The sequence below is a fragment of the Acipenser ruthenus genome, chromosome 12 (genome assembly GCF_902713425.1).
Source record: "Acipenser ruthenus chromosome 12, fAciRut3.2 maternal haplotype, whole genome shotgun sequence".
In the NCBI taxonomy this organism is placed as follows: Eukaryota; Metazoa; Chordata; class Actinopteri; order Acipenseriformes; family Acipenseridae; genus Acipenser; species Acipenser ruthenus.
The window spans coordinates 40,757,943-40,781,723 of record NC_081200.1 but is presented as its reverse complement, the minus strand read 5'-3'; the positions used below and the strand labels follow the sequence as shown (position 1 = coordinate 40,781,723).

At 41.0% G+C, this 23,781-nt stretch overlaps 1 protein-coding gene across 2 annotated transcripts in view; it reads right to left on the bottom strand.

The window, feature by feature from the left end:
• The window catches only part of LOC117417119 (phosphatidylinositol 3-kinase regulatory subunit gamma-like), a 114,918-nt gene that overhangs the window by 46,583 nt on the left and 44,554 nt on the right, over positions 1-23,781 (bottom strand). For both annotated transcript variants that reach the window (XM_034028944.3, XM_034028946.3), the window contains exons 5-6: positions 20,812-21,013; positions 20,175-20,260 (exon numbers count right to left, since the gene is read on the bottom strand). In XM_034028944.3, coding sequence (XP_033884835.2) covers positions 20,175-20,260; positions 20,812-21,013 — 288 coding nt within the window. The remainder of the gene's footprint in view (positions 1-20,174; positions 20,261-20,811; positions 21,014-23,781) is intronic.

Below are 23,781 nucleotides of genomic sequence, written 5' to 3'. Positions count from 1 at the left end.
GGCCAATTTTCTTACATCTTCAAGTGGGGATGGCTTGAAGATCAATCTCTGTTTTTAAGTTTTTAATAAGCATCTAAATGAGGGTTAAACCAAAACTGACACAGTGCTTTCATCTTTATTAAATGCAAGCCCTAAAAAACACCAAGGGGGTTCAAGCTGGCTTCAAGCCTGCATCAGCAGATCGTTTAGAAAGACGTCACTCTGTAATCTAATTGGTGCTGCCATAGCTGCAGTACATTAATAATTATTTTCTAGAAAGCTAATGGATGTAAACAGAAGGTTTTATGGTCTCTGAGTTGTTGGGAGTCCCATTATAATTGCATGTAATAAAATGCAGAAGGACTACAGATATCAATAATATACTAAATTAACAGCTTACTGTTGGTATTTCTGGCTTATTTAGAGGTTTAAGAGCCATAACACCTTCAAGGAGCTTGCCAGCACTGCCAGGGAATGATCCACCAGTCCTAGGCTTGGTGAGCACATTCGCATAGCAAATTCCCATGTGCAGTTCATCAAAATCAGACAGGGGCGTCCCAAACAAATTCCCGTGTGCAGTTCATCAAAATCAAACACGGGATTCCCAAGCTTTCAGTTTCTCAGCTGGTAGATACTATCCCAAAAGTTTTCTTAACAATCAAGCATGCTTAACAGAAAATATATCTTTTACTTTATTATTATTATTTATTTCTTAGCAGACACCCTTATCCAGGGCGACTTACAATTGTTACAAGATATCACATTATTTTTACATACAATTACCCATTTATACAGTTGGGTTTTTACTGGAGCAATCTAGGTAAAGTACCTTGCTCAGGGGTACAGCAGCAGTGTCCCCCACTGGGGATTGAACCCACAACCGTCCGGTCAAGAGTCCAGAGCCCTAACCACTACTCCACACTGCTGCCCTATTTACTTATTAGTACAAAGAGCTTGAAGGCAATAAGTTCCAAAGTTGTTTCAGATAAACATTTCCAGTTCTCTGTCCGTGTAACAGACATCCCTGAGCAGTAGGGTTGAGGTCTGCTGAGCCGCTGTTTGCATAGTATGTTTAGTTATGTGCTCAACAAAACATGAAAGACAGAATCCAGAGATTAATATCAGCACTGTTGTTTGCATGCTCCCACAGTGTTTGCAGCAGCAGCCATTTGATAATTAATTTCACCATAAATCACTTGTCAGAGACTGGCCCAGGGAACGATATCTCGTCTGATACACAGCACCTAATTTAACGGAAATCTTTCTTTGGTCTTAGAAATACAGTAATGCAGTAATGCAGTAATGCAGTAATGCAGGAATGCAGGAATACATTAATGCAGTAATGCAGGAATGCAGGAATGCAGTAATACATGAATGCAGTAATACAGTACCACAGTACTGCAGTAATACAGCAATATAATAGTACAGTAATGCAGTAATACAGTACTAGTACTACAGTAATACGAGCCACATTAATAAACTGGTTAAAACATCAGGCATTACAAGGGTTCAAAACATGAGACAAAACTTTATCTAATAGAGACTAAACAGAAAATACACCATGGCAGTCTGGGATCCAACAGCATACTCAGCATTACGACAGAATAAATACATGAAATACATAAGTACATAAAAACACACACATCATAAACCTTTTGGCTAAATAATTCATTATCTACAAGAAAGGCTCCCCCGCTTTCAACACTGATAATTACAATGCTTTTCCTAACTGCAGGACACTATTTCTGAGCCTTTTGCTTGTTGTTTCCTACTTTAAAAGAAAGACAGGGAATGGGACCTTCTTAGTGGGAGCGTACAAGCTTAATATAGAGCTTGAATTGCAGCCTGCATCAGTCGTAAGGAGCCGAAGGAATAGTAGATCTTTAATTGTATTAAATAGAAGCCTGTAGGACCTCGAGGCTCTAATGAGAGGGTTTACGATGTTACGTCAGAAGGTAATTGGTAATGTTCAAGTGGACGCAGACTGTTAAAGAGACTATATGTTCTTTGTGTGGACTGAGATAGATTGGCATGGCAACAGCTTTGATTGCAATGCATTCTGCTAAGTTTTCTGGTTTTCTCCCCATTACCCTCTGTAGTCACAGCATCAGAACCGTCTTTGCAGGATTTACTTATTAGTTTTACAATTAAATAAAAATAACCAACATTAAATTCAGCATATTAAAAAACAACGTCCTTGTGTCCAAAACCAACCTCCCCTCCCCAGACATCACCCTGCCCCCAACCTCCCATAACCCATCACTGCCAGCCAACCCCACCAAGCTGGTCCTTTCTTGTGTAACATTGACCTTTCCCCTGGGGCAATCACCCCTAAAAGCCAATAGGTATCTAGCGCACCAGGCCCTCATCCCACATGCAGAAGTGCATGGCTCTCCAATAGCGTGCTCATGCCCTATCACAGGTTAAACACGCCTTAGACTAAAAAGAAGAATTTTGAAAAATGAACCCAAGTCCAATACTAGTAATTCAGAACATAGGCAAATCAACCACAGCTTGGCAACTTCAAGTCTAGTCTTCCCTTATAATAGTATAGCAATGTGTAACAAAGCATAGTAAAGCAGAGGTAAGCATTGTAAAGTATAGCATGTTATGGTAAAGCATATTAATTAATCAAGATATACTATGGTAAATGCATAGCATAAACATCTTTTTTTGTCACAAATGGGTACAGTTGAATGCAAGATATATACCAGTACCCTGTTTTAATAGAAAGTAATAAAAAGTGGCTTCAAGTGGTCTACTGATAACAAAACAAACACATGAATAAAACAGTTCAAGCAAGTAACAATCAATAAACAACAACAGGTCCCTTTAGTTCTAAATGCATTATGCATGAGCCCATTTTTTGTTCAAAGGATCTGTTATTATATATATATATATATATATATATATATATATATATATATATATATATATATATATATATATATATATATATACAGTATATATACATACACTGTATATATAATTGAAGCTTACCACTGTGTAAATTAATGTAATAAAAAAGAATGCCACTTAATCTTGTCCTACAGTCTTGAAGATATAATCGGATTTGAATTAGGATCTGAGAGCATTAAACCGCTGTGTTGACTGTCTCATTTAATTTAAGGGCCATGTCATCAATGACTTATGTTTGGTGGCCGGCTGTTTAATCGTGCTTTACTTATTTGTGCAACAGGCAAGGTTGTGGCAACAAATGCTGTACACAAACTCTTTGCCCCACCAAACCTAAACTACATAATTACCTACTTACTGAATTGTGCTCGGCTGTGCTTCTGGGATGAGTCCAGGGCGCTGTTATCCCTTGCTGATACAGGGTTACCTTGAATGACTCTGAGTGAGAGCGAGCAGTCAGTCTGTCCTGAAGTGACAGCGCAGAGAGCAGGCGCAGGGCCCTGAGAGGCAGACATGCACAGGAGGACTCGAGCAGCAAGCCCCCACGCTGCTGCATTAGCACAAGGTATCTGTATGCTGAATGTAAGCAGGTATTCCCTCAACCCGAGTCTGCAGACAGAGGGTCACGGCAGCTGCAGCCCTGTGTGCCGTGTTTACAGGACTGCTCCCTAATTTCCTTGAAAGTATTTTCAATGGGGGCGCGCAGCAAGGCAGGGTTCATTTCAGAGGCACACGTCTCTAAGGGATATGGGGCAGCACATTAGGCCGTTAATACCCATGTAGTTGCATTGTAATAACCATTGTAATTACAACTGTTTCCTGCTCCAACATGATTATACCACCACTAGTTACCATGCAATACCAGAAACCATTGGTAGTTACCCAGTTAATACCATGTTATGTATGCCCCTTCATCCAAACTCACTTATTATTGATTAAAGATCAATGACCAGAACAGCTACTAGTAGACCAACAAACTGTTCTTCAATGAGGTATAGATGCATTTTATAATTGCGATGAATACATGCTTTACCTTAGAGGTCTGTGTTATACCATGATTTCACTGTGCTTAGATGCCATTTTCTATTTCTTCCATTCTATACTATTTCTATAGTATATATACTTTACTGGGATAAAACCAGTGACTTCCCAACTCAAATAATACATCACAAGGATAAACCAGTAAGCAGGACTGTGCTATTGGGGTCTCTGTTTTTTGAGGTTTTTTTTATACACTGCAGCTTTTCTGAACATAACCAACCAAGACAAGGGTTGAACCCAAAAAGCAATGTCAAAGGAAAGTAAAGAAAACAGGAGGCCATTGTTGTGACACGCACCAGCAGCGCTTGGCACGGAGAGCACTCCGTGAAATGTTCTCTCAGGCAACCTGCACCTAACTTGTATTTTCTACTACAGCTGAATTATTTAAAGTATACAGCAGAGAGTATCTGTGCAGAGTGTTGCTGAATATATTTCTATTTTGAGAAGATCTTGTGGTACCGGCTGATCATCCGTAACAAAGAAGAAACCTAGTTATGAAACTAGACACAGGTTAGAGTTGTGTTTTTAATACCACAGTGTATCCTATGATTAAATGTTCTGGATGAACTAAACTGCGGGATCACAAGATCCACTTGGCACAGGAAGAAACCAGTGCTGTCTGTACATTACATCAAGCAGCAGAAGGAGAAACCAAGCTGTAGTCTGAGCTTGTCCCTCTTAAAATAACTAAACAAAGTTACTCCTATGAAACACTTGTGTCTGTTTTTTATTAAATAATGTTAAATGCATACCCGCTCTATACAAGCTGTTGAGCTTGTCTTGAGAGTTGTAAGACATTCATTTCCTCCGAAATAACTTCATAAACAAGAAACAGCACAAATGTAATCGATTCGATCTGACATAACTTATTTTGTAGTTATCAAAACTGCAGGGCCAGAAAGCAAAGTTGCAAGCGTGCCGATTAAGTTAGGAAGAGCCTTTATTTTCACAACCATGTTTGGACACGATAGTTTGCTGCCCCACCATCACCATACAAGAAAACAAAACCAAATGCACATGTTATTGTGTTAGTGACAGTGACATGTAGAACATCTTCGGGCTTCCGAGTTCAAAACATAGAACATATATTGACAGAGCCAGCGATGGAATTCTTGAGTTATTATTTGACAGGGCAATTGTGAGGTGTGGCAGCTTAAGCAAGCTTAAGTGTCTATTATAATACAATATGTTGTATGTTTTGTTGCAGTGCAAACCCCCTAAGAGATTAAAGACCAGGATTAAAGAATATGATATTCTTACTTCGCGTGACTTTTTCCCTGAAAGCACCGGCCTGGCATATAACTTGATCATGTTTATCTCTGTGTGTTGCTTTAACTAAATGTGACTGCTGCTTTTCTTTAATTACAACTTCAAGTGTAATGAGCTGTGTCAGATTTCAGACTGCATGCACAGAACAAGGCAGGCGCCTGATGTGTCCTGACTGCAACAGCCATGCTCTAAAAGCAAAAGATCAGAAGCACTGACATGCCCTTTACTGAAACTTTGTGAAGCTTGATGCACTCGATAACAGGGGCCAGCACCACAGGGGGCCTCAGGGCCCCCCCCCCCCCCCCCCCAGTTCAGATCTCAGGTTGAGATAAAAAAAATATATGACAAATCATAAATAAAAGTAAAGTTAAAACACTATGATATGCGTTATTTCTGGAAAATTTACAAGGTTGCATATTTGCACATTTTGAAGGCAGAATCATATTGCGGCGCCAATTATTTGACTCGTGTGACCTTTCATAACATGCCCCCCCACCCCAAAACAACTTGGTGCCCCCCGCCCCCCACGCACACTCTGCCGCAGGGCCTGGTTCTCTCTACACAAGCTGGGAGGGATTTCTGGATTTTCTGCCAAAAGTCAATGACTTTTGATAGCTTTACTGAAGATGCCAAGGACAACTTGTGATGACTGTCTTTCTGAGTAATTTGCGAAAAAAAACTAACAAAAACAACACACACATAAAACACACACACACACACACACACACACACACTGCATGCATAAAAACTGAAAGATTAGAAGAGAAGAATCCCTTGTTAGAATCCACATGTCATCTTCCTTTGGTGTGATTACAGGGAAGCCTTTGTTCTTATACGCAGGCCCTGTTTACAGTTAGGACATTTCTCGTCCAGCCATAAGGGGTTGTTCACAATTTGACAATTAGGCGACAGGACAAGTTCCTCTCTGGCTTGCTGGGTCTGGTGCACTGCACAAGAAACTTTAGAGTTTGTTTTCTTCTCTGTTTCCAGTATAACGAGGGGGCAATTTTTGGAACAGATCTCATTGCTTACTAATTTATTGACACCAGCTTTTGTGGCAGCAAACTCATTCAAGCTCGGACTCGATTATAATGAAAGAGAAGTAGAGCTATCTAGTTCCAGGCTTGTAAATTAAGCAGTTTTACAACCGAAATAAGAAAAAAAGCCCCCTTCTCTGGATTTGAGTGCCCACGGGTGACTGTCTGCATCGGCATCCCGCTAATCCAGCCCTCCTTTCTTCTTGGCAAAATCAGCTGCTATACATATTGGTAAAAATCCACAGGAACCTGTGAGGAATAATACTAAGCACTTACTCCTTATGGATTAATTATTTTATCATCCTCCCCTCTCCTTCAACAGAACAGAGCAGCGCAGGCACCTGCTGCAAGGCAGCCCTTACAAAGAGCCTCCAGCAAAATGAGATGAGAAGATCTGCAACCATCTTCCGATGAGCCCAGCAGCTTTCATCATGCACTGGACTATGGCAAGATTCTCCAGTCTTACACCCAAGTCTCTCTGATTCCCGCATTTGATGTGGTTGGTTCTTTAAAGAAGTATGTTTTGTTTTGCAGAGTTTAGCTGGACTGATGACCCCAGAGACCGAAGTCCTCCAATGCGCCGGTGCAGCATGGCTGTCCGACACTGTCCAACCCAGGTCCCTCAGCCTTGGCACCACGGTCCATGATCCATGAGCTAATTTGTCACAGTCTCCCATTTCAACAAAAAGACTGCTGACCATGGCTAGAAACGAACCAGCAAACAAAGACGTCATATTCCCATTTCCATCCTGAAAGGCCATCTAGCCGTTTAGCAAAGTTCCAAAAACTGACATAGTGCATGCCTGGTGGATTAGGTACAGGAGTGTGAAAATATGTTAGTTGATGATTTTAATAGGCCACACATGCAATTCATTAAAAATAGTAAGACAAAAGGAACACATTGCCACAAATGATAAAATGCAGGAGACTTTTAAAAAGTTGTTTAAGATGCCTAATTAAAGCTCAAAGTGGTCTAACATTTCCACGTGCATGCCTATTGTTTCTATATCACTGATTACTGACTGAAAATTGAAATTCTCACACAGGTAGGTATATCAAGCAAGGATGTATATAAACGATATAAATGGTGCTCTCAGGGGTTCTAATACATTTGCACACAACTGTAAAACAACAAAAAATGCATGTTCTCAGTTTATAAAAATAATATATTTTCTCACAGTATGCAACAGATTCAGGGATTTAGAAATTGTTGTTACCAAAGGATCTCATTAATTACAATTTAACATTTAAAAAAAATGCATTTAATGAAATGTTTCTGACTCCATCTCTCATGCCCTACCCATGCAAGGAAAGTCAAGGTCATTCAGCTAGCTCCCCATGGCTCCCAGTCCTTACCTCTCAGCACTGGCTCTCATTATTGTGTTAATATAAAAACACTGGGCTGCACGTAATGATCAGGTTACAGGGCTGACAGCGCTCCTATCACAGTGTGTGTAACGAACAATTACTGGGAAGCGAGAACAATTCAAGCATGACATGTTATCACCACCTTTAATGTGGTTAATGTTACCTAGTACTATAGCAAAAAGAGGATACTAATGACCCCTTATTAATAAAGAACGTCTCCTGAAAATCATCACAGGCAAAGGGGGGGTCCTGGCTTGCTGTGATGACTGGGATTCAGACAGCCCAACACAAATAACAAAAGAGTTGAAATAAAGCAACACAAGCTGACTAGACAAAGCTAGTGAGTGTGCTGGGTCTTGTTAAGCTCACCACTGCTGGAGTCTTGATCTCTGGGGCAGGAAGTACTGAAAGGTTGGGTTTAAAACGTCACATTCTTTGTGTGTGGGGGAATGTTACAAGAGTTTGAGTTGCAACTTAAACTGATCCGAAGATCGGAGACTGAACTAAATACAAAACCGCTTCAGAAAACGCTGCAAGCGTACTATCATTCTTTTTATTTAAATGATCGAAGTAGAGGCAGATCGTAAAACTGCTGTTCCTTTGACTCTGGTTGAATCCTGCCTGTGATTCATTGACTCCCTTGTTATCATCACTAAAGACTAAAGTCACAAAGACAGTGGAATGCGCTCCACAACAGAGCAGACAATTAACTCCTATTTGTAAAAGATATAACAGAAAAATGTACAAAACTGAGACAATTACAGTGCTTAGATATTTGATATTAGTTGTGTAAAGTCAATACATGTTTTTCTTCTTAAAAAAAGGAATTAAATACCGATGTAAAATAAAAAATACAAATAAAAAAGCTCTCCAAATGGTTTATTAAAAATAGCTTGGATTACTGAAGATCTCCTCTACTCGACCTTCAAAGACTGGCCGCATCCTCTCAGCTCACTAGGAGCCTTTTCAAGTTTGTTTGAACTGAGCTCTTCAAGGGAACAGAGCAGCGTCAAGCACACACACAACTCTGCTTTGCCTGGACTCGCCATTCAATTAATATAATCCACAGTGACCAGACGAGGGTTCAAAGATTCAGATGCCACAGAGGTTCAGAAAAAATGAAAAGTGTTTCCAAGATGTATTCCTGCTTTGAGCTCTGGGGTTTCTGTGCCTTGAGGAGCACAGAGAGAAAGCACAGACACGGGCAGATTACACTGCTCCAGAGGAAACTACCCTGATCCACTCAATGAAACTCTTACCTGAAAGTTATTACCTACCCAGTCAATGAAATGAGATATAAACATTTCTATATGGTTTTGCACATGGAGGGGCCCCATTAGTGTTGTATGGCTAATGATGTGAGAAAAACATTTCTATACAGGTTTACACGTGGAGGGGCCCAGTTAGTGTTGTATGGCTCAAACAATGCTATACTGTTTGATGTGAGAACAGCTCTTCCTAGTTCTTTCCACTCAAAAACATACTGAAAAAGAATAATGAAACGTACATGACAGAATTCATACACAATCTCAGGTTCCTTTGCCAAATGCAAATAAAATCATTTTAACTGAACAAAACTAGCAAGAAACTAGTATAATAAATGGAAAGCTCCTTCCTGAAACTAATGCATCTTTAATGGATAATAAAAGCTAGTTGATTCATGTTTGTTCTCTACCGTTACGATATTTAATTGTTCTTGCTTCAAAGCGTACTGCACATACCGTCTATACCTCCAAAAAGGGCGACAATCTGCGGGCGCACAAATGAAGGTGTCTCATGCTCTGCAGAGTGAAACTGGCATGCTGCTCGTCTATTCCTGCCTGGCTTGTAATGTTATCTTTCCGTGGCAGTTTTCCAGGACTCTGTGCAGTTGACACAGAACACTCATTTCCAGAAGGAGGGGGGTGGCGTGGGGGAGTTGGAGAAGTGTCAATAATGACATCATCGGGAAGATCAGGGCACATGAGAGCTGTCAGAGAGATGGAACGCAGTTAGCCCACCGATTATTCTATCAATTAGTCTAATCGAGCAATCCATCTGACGCTGTCATATACTTCTCATTTAGTACAGTAACCTATATTCAAAAAGATTATCCTGGACCCATATTTTAATATGATTGCTGATTGTTTAAGGGAAAAGGGGACAGGGACATTTGATGGGAAAAGGGGACAGTCCTGGTCAATTTCAAAGGGTACCATTCTGCGAGACTGCCGTTTGCTTTAAGAGAGTTTGCATTTATTACCAGAGTGAAAGAGAAAGAGGAAGGAATGGATAAGCTGCAGCATCACCAAGACTGGGCCGTGCAAATCCCCTGGCCTTTACCATAGAAACGAACAGCAGCAGCAGCCAGCAAACTCCAGGCTACTGTAACTGTTAACTCTGGAATAAAAAGATCATTTACAAAGGAGGCAAGAAGGGATCAGCTACACACTGCATGTAAAAGTGATCACTGTAAATGTGTGCTTTCCAAACACAGCCTCCCTTTCTGTTCTAACACGCTGAGGCAGCCTGCTCCCATTGTCTACCCCGCGCTGGCTGTTTGCTCTGGCTGACAGCAGTGCCGCTTGCCAGTCGCTGGGCAGGCTGTTTGTTGGAGGTGGTTGTTTGCGGTGCTGGGTTAGGTCTGTTTTTTTGCACAGATGGGCCGGGAGCTGACACCACCTGGTGGGGTGCTCTGTCCTGTTTGTTAGACAGGCCATTTCTATTGGTTAAATATTGGCCCAGTGTAAATGAACTGTCACCTGCAGGACTGGAGATCTGAAAGTGGTGCTGATAGGCTACTGTAAGAGGTGCAATGACAAGGTGTGTTCTCCCCACTATGTGTCTGTGTGTGTGGCCATGATAACGTCAATGTGTCAAGGAGACAAGGTTGCTTATGCTTTTTGCTTTTCTTTTAAATGTAAGATTAGCATAGCATGGCGCCGTGCTTCAACTACAAATTACAAAAAGACAACCTCTGCATTCTGCAAAAATAAAGTCTGTATCTTTCTGAAGACCAACCGTGCTCAGATCAGTAATCAGTAGCCATGTTCCACTCCACAATAAAGAGATGCTGTGCTACTATCACCGCATTGCAGACCTGCCTGTCAACATGTAGAACCACCGACGTTTTTTTTAAATCTCGGACAAAGATGCTTTTGTGTGAATGTGCAATGGATGCACGCCTCTTTACATGTTTAGTATAATGTATAGAGCATGCTATGGTGTTTTTTTAGGGTAGAATACAAGAGTGCTGCTTGGTACATATGGGGTGCGCATTATATTCAGAAGATCACAAGAACGTCACATGTTGTTTCTCTAGACTGCTCTGTGCTACGGTATCCAGGCCAGGTTCAGCTGAACGATCGCTGCTTTAGACTAAGTGTTTCCAGAATGAGTCCCACATTATGTGTGTTTGTCTGTGTCTTTTCAGTACTTTTCCTTACTTCTGAATGATGCTACAAAGACTATCCATCAGCAGATTATTCTATAAGCTGCCAGGTTTAATAAGAGGAGTGACTAATAATCAATGAGGTCTCACTGTTTGATTGATAGACATGCTTTCAGTGCTGTGGTGTGCAGTGCTGACGCAGCAGACAGGACCTCCTGAGCCTTGCAGGATCTCTCCTGAGATCACTGGTCATTCAGGGATGATGACCCTTTATACAAAAAAAAAGCAATATTACAGATCCACACCGTTAGGTTCTCATTCCCTATGCAGTAGAACAATATAACAACAAGGACGTACAAAACTGGAATACTAGAAGCACGTCAACTATATGCACACTGAGATGTGTTTACGCTTAAACACAAGTTTAAATTCAGTATACCCCAATAAAGGCGAAGCAGTTTGTAGTGAAGTCATAGTGAAACAAAGGTAAAGCAAGGTAAAATCAACCCCCACCCACCACCCCCACCTCCATTCGTGTCTTGTGTCCTGAAACACTGCAGCTCTTTCATGGTCTCTTGCAGATTGCAGTTTATCAGCAATACGCTTGTACTGGCAGCTGTCTGGATTGCTTACCCTCTGGTAAATTGATGTGATTGGTTTGGTTCAAATATTTGTTTAACATATGCAGGAGTTTTCAAGCCAAGTGTGACGGTAATGCAAGACAGGGAAAGTGCAGGCTGGTTTGACAAGAAAAGAAAAGTTAACAGAGAGGGAAAAGTAAAACATTTCTTTGACGCATTCTTTGAAAAGCTGGGAAAAACTTCTAATGGTAACTTCCAGGACCAGCCTTGATTGTACCTTCTGTACTGAAGGCTTCTTTAAACTTCTCCAATTGTGGAAGCTTTAACAACACTTATTAATAAAAGCTTCAGGTTATAAGAGCTTGTGTAGAACAATCAATACTGTTACTTGGGTATAGTTTGCGTTGCTTAATAACAGAACTACAAAGTCAAACCTCAAACAAACTGAGTTGGTTCTGGAAAGACAACTTCAATAAGATACAGAGATTGAGATTGAGGACTGCTGGGAAGGAAAAACAAAAACAGACCAACTCTGCTTGATGAGAACTTTAGAGGATTGCTGGCAAAAGGGATTTGAAAGTCCTTACTACTCTGCTAATACTAACCGTGACCCTAACCCCAACATTATTATTATCATTATTATTTATTTATTAGCCGACGCCCTTATCCAGGGCGACTTATAATTGTTACAAGATATCACATTATTTTTACATACAATTCCCCATTTATACAGTTGGGTTTTTACTGAAGCAATCTAGGTAAAGTACCTTGCTCAAGGGTACAACAGCAGTGTCCCCCACCTGGGATTGAACCCACGACCCTCCGGTCAAGAGTCCAAAGCCCTAACCACTACTCCACACTGCTGCCTTAACCCTAACCCTATAATACTAACCATAACCCTAACCCTAACATTAACCCTAACCCTATAATACTAACCCTAACCCTAACATTAACCCTAACCCTATAATACTAACCCTAACCCTAACCCTAAATCCCTACTAGACATTTAGCACATTGCACTGGAAAAATGTAAAGCCTTTTTTTTCTTGCTCATCAGAATAATTAGAAATATTCTTGCCCAATAAACGAGCACAGTTTTTCATTTCGGGAAAGGTTGCATGTAAGTGAAACAATTAGAGGAATAAATGTATAAATGGAACTATACAGGCTTTATTCACAATTATTCATGAATTCCTCCCCCAGAAGTTCACAGTCCTTTAAAGGGCATTCCCCGCAGTTAACAGTTATCCAGCACATTGAGCTTGACTGCAGAGGTCTTGTCATCTAAAAATGTTACTTTGTTCCATTTGAATAATAACTCCTAGCTTCTATGCAATATGTTATCTCTATCACATGTGAGCAGATACGAAGATGTCCTTATCAGACAGACTTCACTTTCATAAATGATTGGAAACATCTGCTTTTGAGAGACGTACAGTACTTTCGCTCTCTAGGCTTTGCCTTTGACAAACAGCTAATTGTGCATTTCACCCGGGCATCAGAAAACAAAAACAAAAACAAAAAACACAGAATGTAGAAAACACTTGACTTAAAAATGACAAAATGTGAACGGCCTAATGAACATGTCACAGTGCAAGCAAACACTGAAAATGTGATTCAGTAATTACAGTAATACCCAATAAAATACAAAATGTAATTGAGGGACAAGAGTGAGCCCCACCTCCTCCTGCTCGCATCAGGCTCTATTGTGACGAATCAGAAAACTGAAGCTAAAAATTCAAGTCATTAAAATAGTAATCCTATTTGAAAAAACATGAAAAGAAAGAAAAAAAAAACAGAAATGCTGCCTGCAAGTGACAACCCCAGGAGTCAAGAGATCTCGCTAAAGCCAACTGATAGCTTAACACCAATTACTTCAGAGCCGTATCACATATATTACAGCCCCTGCATCAGCTCAACCTATTACTTCTAACCACACAGATAATTCCCCTGAATAATGAGCAAGCTGTGCTTTCAGGCTTTTGCTCATTGACAGACTCTATCGGATTCCTTTTACAACTCGTTCTGGTCTTTCAGTGCCTTCCCACTCAAAGACCGAACGATAGGAGACAGCTTGGCGATTCTGTGAGGCGGGATCATGACATTGCACTGCTCATATGAACCAGAGATCAGGCTCATCATGTGTCAATTGGCAGCGACTGCAAACAGAATTCGAAATGGGTGGCAATCAAGGCATCAAAACAGACAAGAACTGCCGCTGTGGTACGTAAGGTTAAAAACAAAATCTAAATACAGTACAGTATATTACAATATCACAGTCATTGAAGTATCTACTATTATTATTATTATTATTATTATTATTATTATTATTATTATTATTATTATTATTATTATTATTAATAAGTCTCTTCTTAAAAGCAAATGAAATTCTCTTCCTCATACTACTACTACTAGCTAGTGTATATCTGAAGCCTTGGCAGGCTATAGACAGACAGAACGACATGCTAAGGGCATTCCTTGTAGACCTCTTTAACTCTGATAGCAGCAGCTTTGCCCCCTGTTATAAACCAGGCTGTGTCTGTGCTGAACCCCAGACCTCAGGCTCCACTGCTGCCCGTCTCCAATGCACTGTGGATAACCACTCCCCGGCAAGTCACTGACAGGATTCCTCCTCACAGAGAGGATCCTTGTGACAGCCTTCTGTTTTTCATGCTTGTTCTCCTGATGTGAATGCCAGGGCTGTGTTTTCTGGATTAGCGGCTCCTGTGTGTGTTGAGACTGTTAATTACCCTTCCCATTGTGCATTCCTGTCCCCTTCTTCAGCGTGCATCTCTTTGAACCAAGAAGGTCTTTCTGTACTTACAGCAATAATGTGTCATCAATTCATTACCTTTTATTATTAGCTTTAGCAACACGATCACTGGTCCTGATATTTGTTGTGCTTTTTGTTCTTTGTTTTTTTTTTCTCCTCACTTTACTTCATTCATGTGCTGATCAGACCGTCTCACTCTGGCTTACCCGCAGCACCGTTTATACTTTCTACATTTATACTGGAGCCAATGCAGACAGCTGAAGGACCTTCGTGATTTAGTGTTTCTCTTTTATCTGCCCTGCATGGGGCCAGGTTCTCAATGAGGTTCTCAAAGGTACTGCACATCAGCATGGGCACCAATTTCAATTGTACAAACATGAACTTGATCAAATTAATATAGGAGATGCTTTTTCTGGTTTTAGGTAACTTTATTTCTAAAAACAATATTATATATATATATATATATATATATATATATATATATATATATATATATATATATATATATATATTATATAATCGCCTTGAGGGATGATGAACAAAATCTGACATATAACCATATGCGCTGAGATAGGAAAACCCAGCACCTTTGGCTACTCAGCTGTACTGTCACAGCAGCAGCTCTCTGTAAGGGTCGCACTTTTTCAGAAGGGCTGCAATATTTTTTAATAAGCGACACTCTTGGTTTACAGTACAGGTTTTATCGCTGATGTGTGGAATGCATGCTAGCCAGCCTCACTGAAGTGAAGAGAGGAGATTGGATCACTCCGGCCTCTGCACTGCCACTTGTCAATTGAGATGCTAAACACAGGGATAAAAGACTCTGTATGAGATAATAAAACAGAGCAGAGTAAATTAACACAGCCAAAAATAGCCATATAAAGAGCCAAGGCTGAAAGGATGATGTCATTGCATTTGCATGGGCTGTTTTTCTTAAAGTTGAATTAGCCTTTTTTTTTTTTGGGTCGGGGCAAACGCTATGGCATTAGCCTTTTTTGGGGAGGGGGGGGGGGGGGGGTGCAGGGCAAACGCTATGGTTCAGATTGTGACAGGCACACTCAAACCAGAGAGAGAAAAAAAAGTCAAGTATAACCCCAAAAGACCTTCACTTTAATGCAATGTTTTACCAACAGTCAGTTTCTCAAGTTGGTAAAATAAATGAAAAATGAATGTCCCGGAGCATGTGTTAAATATGCAAAGCAGAGAGCAAGGGTTTGATGTGAGAAGGGGAGTCACAAATCTAAAAAGCTGTTTTACAACAACGTCTCACCCAAAAGACGGAGCACAAGGAGGTTAAGTGACTTGCTCAAGGTCACACAATGAGTCAGTGGCTGAGCTGAGATTTGAACCAGGGACCTCCTGGTTACAAGCCCATTTCTTTAACCACTGGACCACACCCCCTCCTATGTATTACCTGAAGAATTCTCTAAAGAATGCAGTGGCACTGTACAGTACAAATCAGTAAACCGATCTTGGATTGACCCCTGTAACTTCTACCATATTGCCTTCCAACCTCATCTCTTTTGCTGCATGCAGCGACCGGAGCAGATTGTGGTGTTTGCAAGCACGCGCTAGCATTGCTAGCTCACTTTTTTCATGTTAACAACATATTGGCAGGACAAATAAACGTTAGTAATATGCGGGCAATCCCCAGATGACAAAATCAGTCAAATACAACTTTCAAAACGAGAAATAAAGCCTCAGACACCACCAAGCCCCTACAGACGAGGAGTGAATAAAAATACTCAGAGCTCTATACAGAACCGACCCTTATAGCAGCATGCCAAATGTGCAGTCTATTGACAGCAATGATTAATTAAAGTGGCTGGAGATGATTAATTAGAGTGGAGATGCGACAATGACTCGAGAATGGGTGTAGTTAAGTGACAGAGTGACTGTCTACAGGATAAAACCTACAGTATCCACCACACTGCCAATGCCCACCCAAGCCATCCACTGCACACAGCAGCACCTCTCCAGCACGGCACAGGATATAAATGGCATTGCCTCCGCGAGTCATTAATCTGCTTTCACTAGCACTCCTGCAATTAATAAGTTGGCTCATACAATTAGTCACAGAACTCCTGGGGGAAATGCATTTTTATTTCTTGTGTGGTTAGTCGGCTTGCCTTTGACAGGCCGCAGACTTCAGCTAATGCTCCTTTATGATTGATTGTTTTCTGTGGAGAAAGTACTCAACCAGACCGCAATGGGCAATGTCTGCTACACCACTGCCAATGCTCTGATTCGTTCCTGACTCTGCTGTTTATTCACCTATTCATGATAGCCCCGGGGCAGCCTCGTCTAGTGAGCTCATTTCTAACAGGGTCCGGCTTCTAACCAGTCTTAATAGTTGGGTGGGATCCAGTTCTCGAAGGGGTTGCATTACTTGATCATGCCCAAGGGAGGGAGGAGAAGGGGGCTGGACCAGAATTCAATCCCAGGCTACTCCGTCTCCTAGGCCTTTAGCTCTGTACTAGATCATGCTGCCTAGTCTATAAAACACAGGGTGTACAGTAGATTCACACTACTGCTTTAGAATAACTGCCCAGGCCAATGAAACCAGTGCATTGCATTAGACGAGGTTCAATGTGATTTCTGGACTGCCACAATGGACCACAGGGACGACTATCGGATTTCTAACTGCTCAGTTCATTCCATGCTTCGGATAACATTTGTTCCTCCTCCAGCCAGATTTCTTACCAAATGCACTATAAATATATTAATGAGTATCTTAATGCATTTCAATACTATACATTTAATGTACCAATAAATTAGAATATTGTAACGTGCTTATATGCACATACCGATTCAGGAACAGTATATTTAATGTAACAATTTTCAATTTTTTGGAAATGTGCTTATTATGAAAAAGACAAAGTTTGCATAACTTTGGGGTTGCTCCGGTTTACTCCACAGCTACAGAGTGGTGGAGTGAATTTCCAGCCCCCTGGTGTGTACAGTAGACACATCCTTATAGACTCGCCTATAAGGTGCTGTGTTTATACGATATCCGTCTGCCTGTATCCTTGCTTGACATCCGACCCCCTTCCAGAGCAGCATTACTGCCCTCTCAGCATGACATCACCTCCAGATAAACTGACAGCCCTGAGACACCCTGTCTGGAGCTCCACGGCTAACAGGTCCCTTTGTCAGCACAGGCTGGAATGAGCCGCACCGTTAACACTGCCATCAGCTGCCCTGCACCTGGAATCTCGCTGCACAGCAAGAAACCCAACATCCCAGCTAACACGTGGACATGGAAATAGCATAAAGCAGCCTTAGGAACCGTTTCCAGCAGGAAAGACTAGCCTTATTGGAAAGCCCATATAAAGAATCTTCCAACTGGAACAAGGATGACTCTATAAACATTCAATAGCTGCATTAGAAACATTTCTGGGAGTGGGACGGGGTGGGGGGAGGTGGGTGGTTCCTATAATAAGACAGGGGAATGTTTCACATCACTAATTCTCACTCGGACTGATACACATTTGCTTTTTTTTCCCTCTACTGTAAGCCAGAGTAGAGTTTGTGGCCGGGGTCAGCAGCAGTAAATCAAGTGCCGTGTTCCGCGCAGTGATAGCCTACTGGTGACAATCCAGCGGCTCTAATGTTATGACAGGAATAATAAATGCGTGTGCTGTGAATGAACAGGCGTGTAATAGGTGCAAGTTCATCAGAAACGTGAACCACAGTGAACTGTGCTCCAGCGTGCAAGTGAAGGACCACCGTGTGCAGATTACAAGAACAAATGCCAGAACCGTCACATCTTACCCGACAAAATCTATTTCATTTTTCTTTTCTTTTTTTGGTAATTATTTAGCGTTTGGTCCCTCGGTGCTGTCAATAATTGAATCACAAAGATCTATTATCTAAAGAATTCAGTAGTGCAGTAATAGCTCCCTCAGACCCATTTCTGACATAGTTAAAGTCAAGAGATTGATTGAGCACAGGTGCAAAGACACACCTAGGCAGGCAAAGGAAGGAGTTCTTGAAATGCGTTATATTAAAAATAAAATATTAAAGATGCCATGATAAGGATAAGGTTAGCTGCAACCACAGAATATTTAATCAAATTGACAATGAAAACGTATTCCATCCTGGAGTATTGGCAAGAGAAGGCGCCAAGAAACAACATTATAAAATCAATGGCAAAAAGAGACAAAATCATCCAAACAGGACTAAAAACACTTAAAACAATCAGAAAAACAGTAATACAAAATAAAACCAAGAAATAAAACTGAAACAATTCCAACTTACAAGATCCTGGTCATAGTCAGTACTTACAGGATTTGCAGCCCTGGTCAGACGTAAAATAAAAACTCAAACTGACTATATAGCGTGTACTCTTGTGAAGTACTGAACCATCATCAGCTGCTAATAAATACTGCAGGAAACTTACTGAGGTCCCCTGGATATCACTGCCCAGGCAGCCTGTGAGTGGATACTTCTGTGGTTACACAGACAGCACATTCACACATTAAATGATGATTGTGGCCCACTGGGATTCCATCATAAAGTCATTGTATTAACTTGAAGCAACACCAGCAGAGCCATTAGCTGACCAGCACTGGTGACACTATAGATTTGCACAGTGGTGCTGATACAGTAGCACAAAATGGTACCGCGGCACTACTGGCATGTCAACCTATGAAAACACAGCTCCACAGCCATTGAGAAGTAATTTGATCAGATTTGCCCCACAATAATGTTCAAATTTACACTACAACAAAATTAATCATTGTATGTTTACTACGAGTAAAGTCTGTGAATGCAGATTTCAACAGTACACAGCAACACAGGGCTCCTCTTTTCTGTTTCATTCTGTTTTTTTTTTAGCTAAAGTAAACCTAACCCTTGTTCCATTTACCCTAATCTTCACCACTACATATTCTGCTAAAAGCTCTCTCTGTACGCATTAGTCTAAAGATGATTGCTGAGCAAGTAAAAAAAAAAAACTGAAATAAAAACCAGAAGGAACAGCCATCCTTCAGAGAACTTCTTGTGCTGTTGGGAATGACTTTGCTCAGAATAGTTCATCTGCATTTAGTGACTGCTGACATAAACCATGTTCACCCAGGAGACAGAGGGAAAGATACAAATTCCTTGTTTCCGTTCACATGACTAATAACTCCAGTTACTAGAATCCACTTCACACATCACAGGTTTATAAAAAAAACAGCTGTTCCACTATCCACTATCCACTATACATTATAAAAAAGGGTCCTACAATTGTGTCTCTTCATATTTCTCTGCATTTGTTATATATTAAAATCGTTTTCTGTACCTGCGGCACAGTACAGTTCACAGTAAACCATGCCCTATGAATCTTGCCTGAGGACCCTGTACACCCAGCTTCGGCCCTCCCTTCACCCACGCCGAATACAAACCCAATGACACGTCCAGTTTGTAGCCCTAATGCATGCAAGATTCTACGCACAACACTCACAAAAATTACAACTGTAGCATGTAAAGCTACGGTTATGAAGTTAAAAAGTATTATCTGTAAATGTAAAACGGGGATGCAGAGTACACAAGGCAGTATTATTAAAGATGACAATGGCAGATCATCTTTTCTAAACATGTGCAGCTCTCTCACTGACCAAGATGAAGTTCAACAGGCTATGAACTCCTGTTCCAAGCATGTAGGTTACATTGCCAACAGCTCCCTACAGTGGAATTACCTGCACACATCTGTATTTAGTTACCATTGAACCAAATGACCTAATACAGTGGCCACCAGCACTGCTGGAGATGCAATATGATCCAATCCAATACACTTGAAACTATATTATTCCAATGCATGCCAAAGTGCATGGAAAAGTTTTGGAAACTCCTACCTGGGGCAGCCTGCAGCTCTGCCAGCCCTCCAGCCACAGTGAGCGCCTCAATAATTTTGACATGGTGCTCTGGGTTTACGTCAGCACTGAAAACAGGAGAACACAGAAGCTGATGACGTATATGGCTGCAAGCAAAATGAATTCAATACACAACAGTCACTTTAGATAGACGACTAGACCAGCTGGATACATAAACAGTGATGCGGCTTCATTTTAAGGCAGTCTTCCATCTTCTTCCTAATATGCTTCTATGTGTAGTAATAAAATCAAATAGTCTTAAACATGCACAGAGACTTCTCTCAATAAAACTGTAGGGCCGGTTGAATATCACCTGTAAAAGCAGGTTTAATTCATATCATTGCTTTTCTACAAGTCTATCTCTTCATAGCCATTTTCATTTCTTAGTTATTATAATAGTTTTCTGAATATTATACTACTGGAGATGCTATAGAAGAGGAATGGAAATGAGACTCCTATTGCATAGCAGTTTTCACCCATTCAGGGTTTTACTACGCACTGGATTAGTGCCAGCGTATAGGTAACAAGCTCAGGTGTGCGTAAAACCAGAAGTGGATCAAACTGATATGCAATGGGAGTCTCATTGCCACCCCTGCAATACAAGGCCTCCTGCTCTCACCTTGACAGGGACGGCTTGAAGAGGAGCTCGCTGAAGAGCTCCCCCAGTTGCCTGGGCGTCAGGTGTGTTCTGCTGGAGTTCTGGCTCAGCTTGTACCAGTGCCGGGTCAGGTGCTGCAGCACAAGGCGGTTCTGCTGGGGCAGGCTGGGAGACTCCAGGATCCTCTTCAGCTGCTGCCCGCACTCCTCCACACTCTGCATTTCTGAGAGAGGGACACGTGAATAAATAAACACAGTACTGTGCAAAGGTATCAGAACACCAAGATGTGTCATTTATATCCTTTATGTAGCTACCTGCATGGAAATCAATGGGGTCATGGCTTTCATCATAATGTACATGCCTGTATTTTACCATTCTTGCACTGTGCTTTTACTATGCTTTCACATGGTATACTAGGACACTTTTATAATGAAGTGATAATTAAAGGACGAATCGACTGTACGAGGAGACAAAGTCAAGGATGCTGTACAAGCGAGGGCATCTTTTGTCTCTACATACACTATATGCGGTACGCGCCGTGCAGCTTTAGCTATGATAGGACATGAGTTTGGGTATTAAGGTCCAGGGTTTTAATGAAACAAAGTCAGCTATGTGCTGCTTCCGATCCGAGTCTGACTTCGCCCGAACCATCATTCTGCTGGTTGAAAGCTGTGGATCCTTTCTGCGCTTATCTGATCTGCAGCAGGATTTTTGATCGCAGGGTAACAGGATCTGGAATCCTAATGAAAGTGAATGGCACAGAGGTACCACTTGTCACATGTATACTGCCTGTGTTCATACTATAGGGCTGTTATTTTTTCCCCAGGGGATGAGGGTTAGTTACACGAGCTAATGAGCAACTCTACTGTGAAAATTTAAACACACATCAACTGGTTAAAGACCACGTGGGAATAAAAAACAGAAACTTTAGAAAATAAAACAAAGGATGACAGAGTATAGTTTAAAATGTACTTTTAAAAAGAAAAACTGCATTTCTGCTGTGGGGTATGTTCAAATATTGATGAAAGAAATCATTCCCCAGAGCTGCGATACTGAAAACCTACAGTGGTTATTACAAGTGCTATTAAAAGCTGTGGTTAAAAGCCTGTTCTTGACTAAACAACAATCTCCTGTTCATGACAAGCGGGTGTGGGTATAGCACTTCATTACTTTCCTTTCTGTGGTTCAAACCAGCTTTGAATGCATTTAATTGGCTGTGATAAGCTATGTGTTGCACCAGAAAATGGCTGATATCATCTTGTTTCAAATCATGTTGGGACTCCCTCCGGTTCCACATGCTGTCTCTAAAATAATCTGCCACCGGATGCAGCGGTCCTCAGGTGCTTATTTTCAGTAACTGTTTGCATGCTTTTTAATGTCACTTCCACCACATCAGGGGCTGGTTTCTACCAGCGAGCCACATTCCCTCTCTGGGACAGACAGAGACACAACTCAAATCATCTTGCTGGCCAGCTGCTGATGAAAAAAAAAAATGGGAGAGATTTCAAAAGGTACAGTATTAAAGGTTTTCTGGTGTCACGCAAACACACATGAGTTTTTGTTAGTCTAATTGACTGCTCTCATTTCAATAAACACAAACAATGCCAGCTTTGATGAGCGCAAGACTGCATTATTCAGCAAACAGGGTCAGGGAAGAAGAGCATTCTGATTCTGCAGCCAGACTCACAGAAGGAGCCCGTGGTAAACCCATGCTTTGCGATTAATTAACAAGATATTCATTATTTCGTGAGTTTAGTTCAGTTGAGATTTTCTAGATCTCATTTCTTAATTTATTTTGTTTTCGTGTTGCTTTTGAATTTAGTCCTTATGTAAAATGTTGAAAATAATCAGGACAGAATGTAAAAATCTAATCCTTTATCAATGATTAATTAAACAAAGTCCTGCCAATAAACTGCATTGGACTAGCAAAGATTCAGCTACTTCAAAAGGACTTCAAAAGTATTTTTTCTCTCTTTTTTTATTAAGAGATCATTATATTCTGTAAACCTTGAATTTTACAAAGGCTAATGTCTGCATTCTGTTTGTTTTGTCTGTTTGCGGAAAAGTGTATGCTTCCTGGAGCCTGTGTATCTCTAAATGGCATTTTAATGATGCAACCTCAATGTGATGTTTGGCTGGTTTACAGAAGAGTTTGTCAGTTGGGATGAAATATGTGGCCACTATTGAGTGCTTAACTGAAACTGCACATTCAGCACAGAGATTGTACTGTGCAAACCAGCGCAGGCACTGTGAGTTTGGTATGGAAAGCCCCCAAGCAAAATCAGTGCATTGTGGGGATACAGATCTAGGACAACACAGTGTCCTGGTCATTATAATGGTCCAGTTCATATTTATAGCATACAGATCTAGGGCAACACAGTGTCCTGGTCATTATAATGGTCCAGTTCATATTTATAGCATACTGATCTAAGACAACACAGTGTCCTGGTTATTATAATTCCAGTTCATATTTCTAGCATACTGATCTAGGACGACAGTGGCCTGGTCATTATAATGGTCCAGTTCATGTGGGCACTGTACTCTGTAACACTGTCGCACTGATCAAAGGCTCGTCTGTCGCAGTAGAGTCTCGTGTTTTTGGGGTTCCCTGGTCTTCGGGTCTATTTCTTCCTTGTATCAAAGGGTTTCCTTCTGCTGCCCCTTGCTTTCTCACAATGGGAGATGATGGTTATACATTAACATGCAAATGACACAGATCTAGTACGCATCGTAATATCTTCAAACCCCTCCTTTATAAATTAGTTTAGTTTATTCATGGTGTGCCTGCAGGCAGGGCCAGCACAGGCACATCTCAATAGTGCAGCACTAACACAAAGAGAGACCTACGTAGACCGGACTCAATACAATAACAATACAACGATAAAATAATTCCAAACAATAACTATAAGTTCTTTCAACATAGCCCATGCATGTTCCACCTCTAGCTATGGCATGATTTAATAAGAGCCCTCTGAAAGGGTTATCTGTCTG